General features: G+C 37.4%; 2 protein-coding genes across 2 annotated transcripts; both read left to right on the top strand.

Annotated features, from left to right (window-relative positions):
- The first annotated feature begins 198 nt into the window (after positions 1 to 198).
- Positions 199 to 2053, top strand: LOC114738432 (probable ribonuclease P/MRP protein subunit POP5). The gene is made up of 4 exons (XM_028926484.1): positions 199 to 460; positions 986 to 1221; positions 1332 to 1469; positions 1605 to 2053. Exons 2-4 carry the CDS (start codon positions 1044 to 1046, stop codon positions 1751 to 1753), a joined length of 465 nt encoding a protein of 154 aa, XP_028782317.1. The 5' UTR covers positions 199 to 460; positions 986 to 1043; the 3' UTR covers positions 1754 to 2053.
- Positions 2054 to 2919: 866 nt separating this feature from the next.
- On the top strand, positions 2920 to 4108 carry LOC114738442 (uncharacterized). The gene is given in 3 exon segments (XM_028926496.1): positions 2920 to 3085; positions 3087 to 3158; positions 3324 to 4108. Coding segments are annotated over 3 exon segments (741 nt in total). The 5' UTR covers positions 2920 to 2995; the 3' UTR covers positions 3903 to 4108.
- Positions 4109 to 6000: the final 1892 nt, after the last annotated feature.

Genomic DNA, 6000 nt, shown 5'->3' on the forward strand with positions numbered 1-6000 from the left:
AATTTTTATTACATTATATAATTTAAATTAAGATCTAAATTAATTTATATAAATATCAATAAAAAATATAACTAATATGTGAGGGTAAAATAGTAAATTGATTATTACTATCTCTTTCTTTTCTTTTTTAAACCAAACAAGGGATCATTAAATACCTTTCCTTCCCTTCCCTACCCTCCCCTCAATCCAAACATGCCCTTTCTGTTCCAATTCCGCTAAGTCCTCTCTAGGATACCAAACGTGGCCTAGGGGTTTTGCCTAATTGTGAACCCTAAACTGATCAACGGCGGTCTCGCCGCGCTCTTCCCGGTGCTCGTGGAAAACTCCAGCATCGCAGTTACGATTGGCGCGAGGACCGCGATTCTCTCAAGACTCAGGATTCTTCTCTTGTTTGGGGGATTTTCTTCCCCTGCTTGGGTTCTTCTCGTGGAATTAATATCTGTGGAGTCGGGGATATAGGGTACAAAGTAACTCTGGGCACTTAAATTGTATGCATTTACTATAGGATGGACAAATATTCATATGCTGTCCACAGAATCCTTTCCTCTTTGTCGAAGTACATATAAACCAAAAGAATTTTGGAGTCTCTGTTCTAAATTCTGTGAATTACTTGCTGGTATCCTTATCATATTGTAAATTTTTTGGTATATTTATTGGTAAGATTTCCTTCTAAACGTTAGATCTTTTTAACATAGAAATGGTCCGGACCCCCCCCCCCCAAAAAAAAAGAAGAAGAAGAAAAAACACCTTTCTGATGTCAAGCTATGAGTTCTTTTCATTTGTTGGAGTGACTAAGCTGTAAATATGTGATAATTTGGCGAGAGAGAATCGATTTTCAATCAGCAATTAACAAATGATATTGTGTGAATTCCCATTTCCGTTTGATTTTCACTATGATTTTTTGGTTTATCAGATCTGGAATAACTTTTTCGATATGCATTTAGTAACATTTAAGTTGCTTGATCCTTGCGATCGATGTTTACAGGGAACGGATCTGCCCGAGTGAGTGTTCTACAGCAGATAAAGCCAGGTAAAGGGCGATCATGGTGGGATTTAAGAATAGGTACATGGTAATGGAGGTCTTTTTGAATCCTAACAGGGACCATGTGGGTAATGATTGTATTATAATTACCCAGTTTAATGTGTCTAAGGCAATAAAAGAAAGCATCCTGCTAAACTTTGGGGAGTGTGGTTTGGCCTCGTCCGTGGGATCATTCATGGGTTAGTAACAAATCATTTCTTTATTTTTGGTTCTTATCAGATTTGCCTTCTGTCTGTATATTTAGCGCGTTATTTTTTGAAATGATGAGTATACTTCTTGTTTTTTGTAGTCAAGTATGTCAATCCAATCACCAATACATGCATCATTAGAGTCTCAAGAGGGGAATATCAAAAGGTTTGGTCTGCTATTACAATGGTCAGAAGTATTGGGAACTACCCAGTGACTTTTAACATGTTGGACCTGTCTGGTAAGTAGGCATTCTAGTCAAGTTTGACAAAATAATATGTGATGACTGAAGTTTCCATCCACCTGTGTAATTACTCCTATTGCTGATTTCCTGTACAGAAGACTACCTGACATGACGTGATGACTTTTACTTCAGGGAGTATAAAGGCTTGTAGAACTGCTGCCTTGAAGTGTGAGGAATTGAAGTTTGAGCAATTCAAACTTATGGTGGGAGATCGTCTCTCGACTGATGATACCCAGCGCATGCATAATTATCTTGAAAAGATCAAAGTACTGGAGCATTGAATACTTGGCCACCTACCTCTTAAGATAGTTGATGTTTGATCTGAAATTTTGCCTGTTCATTCAGAATATAGGATTTACAAGGCTGGTTTTTAGATGTTTACAAGTGTACAGTTCCCTGCATTTACATTTTAGTTTTGACTTGCATGAGTGGAAAAAATTCTCGGAGAGAAAAATGCAAAAAAATCTCCTTTAGAGCAAGTTACTTGCAAACTGTGTCTTGAATTTTCAAAACTGGAAATTGAAGTCTATTGATTTTTTCCCCTTTAATGATATTTACTCAAAGATTCGTTGCCAGCGGAAGATCCCATCGCCATATGAACCTATTGTCCCATCACGTGAATGTGACAAGCCAGTGTCATCCGACTTGTTAAGAAAGTTGTTAAAGTGGCTTGAATATGTTTGAAGGTCATTAATCGATAGGGAGGTTTCTTTTTATTATCAATTTATTTGAAGATTTAATTGTTGACGGAGGATGATTTATATAGCTGAATTTACTGTGTAATAAGGCTTGTTTACATTAACTCATTTGCTGCACAATCTTGAAATTTTTATATATAATTAAGCGTGGCAACCTTGTTCCGTCTCCAATGCTACATGTGTAGATATTGAGATCATGGGAGACTTCTGCTGGGGTTTTTGAATCACAAAAGTTTAAAGACTTATTTTTCATTCTTAAATGTGAACAAAGAATTTGAAGACTTACTGTAGGTCTGTGGAAGAAAATGTATACATTTTTCCGTGTGAATCAATCTGTAGATATAATTACTTCTTTTGCTATATAATTGCTTGGGTTCGCAGAAGTAGACAAAACAATGTGGGATGATATTGGCGTCCTGTGATGATGAAACCAAAACGAGGCCGAAATCCATCCTGCAATTTCCATGAGAAAGCCCCCCACTCTGGATGCGACTACACGCAAAAGCCAGTAGTGCAGTCAGACTTTGGATCCATGAATACACGTGGACCCCATTTAAACAATCAACCTTGCCTCCTTCCCCTTTCTTGTGCGGAACGGAACTTTTAATTTATTTTCCCTTTTAGAAAAATAGAAGCGCATGCAAGAAAATCCCAACCCCCACCCCTCCAACGCTGTGGTTTCGTGGGATCGCCGCTGCTATAAATAAATGCTTTCACATTCTCCTCTTTACATACACACAGGCGGCATCATATCACTATTCACTACCCTCACTCTTCTTCGCTTGCCTTCCTCCTTCATACCTGCAGCCACCAACGGATACACAGATGGAGAAGAAAATACTCGATTTCATCCTCGTCCCCGTGGGCTTACTGGTCCTTCTGTCCTACCACCTCTGGCTCCTCCTTCGAATCATCACACAACCCCACTAAAACCGTCGTCGGCGTCAATGCCATCAGTCGCCGTTTCTGGGTTCAAGCAATGATGGAGGTACACACACATATGGCCATATTAGAGCGCTCGTTGGTATATGTAGCGTCGGGCGTTCGTGCCAATATCGATTATCACTATCTCTTAATTAGTTTCTGATTCATTTTAGGTTTCAGGTTTTTTTTTCTTTTTTGGGTTCTGAATCTTCGATTTCGCGATACGCAGGAGGTGCCGAAGAATGGAGTTCTGGCTGTTCAGTCTCTGAGGAACAACATAATGGCGTCGACTCTTGTAGCATCCATGGCGATAATGCTGAGTTCGCTCATCGCCATCTTGTTGAGCCATAGTGGGGACGAAGAGAGGAAAGTGATCGTGGTTTATGGGGACAGAAGCGACCTGTGTCTATCGATAAAGTTCTTCGCCATATTGGTGTGCTTCATGGTGGCTTTTCTGATGAACGTTCAGTCCATAAGGTACTATAGCCACGCCAGCATCCTCATCAACGTTCCATTCAAGAAGGTGTGCCCAAATATTCGGCACCAGATCCTGACGTCTGACTACGTCGCCACCACCGTTAACAGAGGAAGCTATTTTTGGTCTCTGGGTTTGCGCGCCTTTTACTTCTCTTTCCCGATGTTTCTGTGGCTTTTCGGACCCATTCCCATGTTCGTCTCTTGCTTCGTCCTCGTTTTCATGCTCTATTTCTTGGATCTCACGTTTGAGCATGGCTGGGCTGCCGTATCTGCCATTGAACCTGATCAAAATCGTAGGGATATAGAAGCTGCTGCGGGAATCTCAAATTAGAACTAGAGTCTCTGGTCTGGGGCATATATGTAGTATCTGTAGCGGTGAATAGTGATTAATAAAATAGCTAGGGGACCATGATAGGAGTCAGTGCTATAGACTCTGACATAACGGAAGGTGATTCGGATTCAATCCATGTTGAATTGAATCACATATCAAGCGCCAGCATGTAATGCAGTGAATAATAAGATATTTGAAATTTTGAATGTTTGGTTCTGTTCTTCGTTACGTAATTGCCAAGAAGATGCGGCGAAGGAGAATGAGACAGATGAGATGACGCAGAGAAGAGCACACTCGCCACTGTCCTTTAATGGTGCAAGTGGAGCAATTGCTGAGGTCAGGCTTGTTCGGCTTGTATGTTTTCCCCTCTATTTCGAAACCCATGAAGAATCTCGTCCGCTTTTTATTTCCATGATAACCAATAGGGTTAATACTACCTCTACAATCTAAAATTTGATCCATTTTAGTTTTGGTTTTAATTCATGGAATTTGATTTTTTTGTTTTTGGGTCCCTAGAACATTGTTTTAGTTTAAATTTTTAAGGATTAAAGTTAAATTTCAAGAACTAAAAATAATATTATTTCTAAAAAAATGTTGTTTTTTTTAAAAAATAATATAGTATGTGCTTACCATATTTTATAGGTTTTGAAGGATGCGTTATATGCACATGATATATAATGAAAATGTTTATAAATTTATAATTTGCATATGTATCTGTGATATATAATATTTATTTATTAAATTAAATATAAAAAAGAAATTAAAGAATATATGCCATAAAATTAATAAAAATATAGGGACTGGTGTTTTTATTTATTTATTTATTGCCAACATATGCCTTTTTTTTAAGTTCAAATCACCCCAAAAAAAAGAAGAAGCAGTTTTTAGCTCAAAGAAGCAATTCTTAGGAGGGACAGATGTTGACCGTTCTTGGAGCTGGAGATATTGACCCAATGGATATAATTGTACATACGCGCGACTTGCACCCCGTCTACTTACAACGACGTTTTTTAATGGTGTGTTTGGTATGAGGGATTTGGGAGGAAGGGGAGGGGAGGGGAGGGGAGGGATTTTAATCATTTTTCCTTGTTTGGTCAACACACAAATTTTAGGAGGGGAGGGAAATTTTTTTAAAATTTCCCCTCCCCTCCCCTCCCTAACCTCCCCTCCAAAATTGGGAGGATTTGGGGGAAAGGACAATATTTGTCATATTATGACTATATGCCCATATTTTGTCATGTTGAACCATTATGTCTATATTTTGTCATGTGTGACCATTATGCCCACACCTTAAATAAAATAAGAGCAAAATTGTCCATATTAAAATATTTTCCCCTCCCCTCTCCTCTTTTTTTATAAATCCAAACAAGATGATATATTAAAATCCTTCCACTCCCCTCCCCTCCCCTCCCATTCCTCAATTAAAATCCCTCCCCTCCCCTTCCTCTCATTGAGCCAAACATACCCTAAGGGTTAGTGGTAGCCCGTAGCCGACATACACACGTCCAAGTAGCGCTGCCTTGCAGTACAAATCTAAATGTCCCCCAAACATTGTCTTCTAATCATCTAATGAATGCTGCATCAACATGTGCGTGCATTTTCTTCCGTACTTCAGCCGACTTTATACTATTGTTCGTAAAAATTAATTGAAATAAAATTTTAATTCATTTTGTTTATATACATATAATTTTTTAAACTTTTTTTTATTGATTATACATGTTAAAAATTTTATATGAAAAAAGTGTTTTTAATGTGTAATAATTTAAGATAATATTTTTAAAAAATCAACATTTACTTTAAATAAAAACTAATTTAATATTTTTTAATATATTTAAATTAGTTAATTTGATGCTATGACAAGAATAGCTAGTATTATGACTATAGACTGAGCTTTAATCTCAATGTTCAAATTGATATGCTGTTAACAAGAGGATATTAATTATTTTATTGGGAAAAACCGAGTGAATCTTTCAGTAGGTTAATATATCTTTGATTTTTTAAATTATCGTCATTTTGATTTTGGTCTTTTCAGTTTTAAATGATAGGTTTTAGTCTCTCAAGAAATATAATTGTTCAAGTTCTTATTAAATTATAGAAA

This window comes from Neltuma alba, unplaced genomic scaffold, assembly GCF_004799145.2.
Source record: "Neltuma alba isolate B1F8T4 unplaced genomic scaffold, ASM479914v2 tig00013591_pilon, whole genome shotgun sequence".
Lineage (NCBI taxonomy): Eukaryota > Viridiplantae > Streptophyta > Magnoliopsida > Fabales > Fabaceae > Neltuma > Neltuma alba.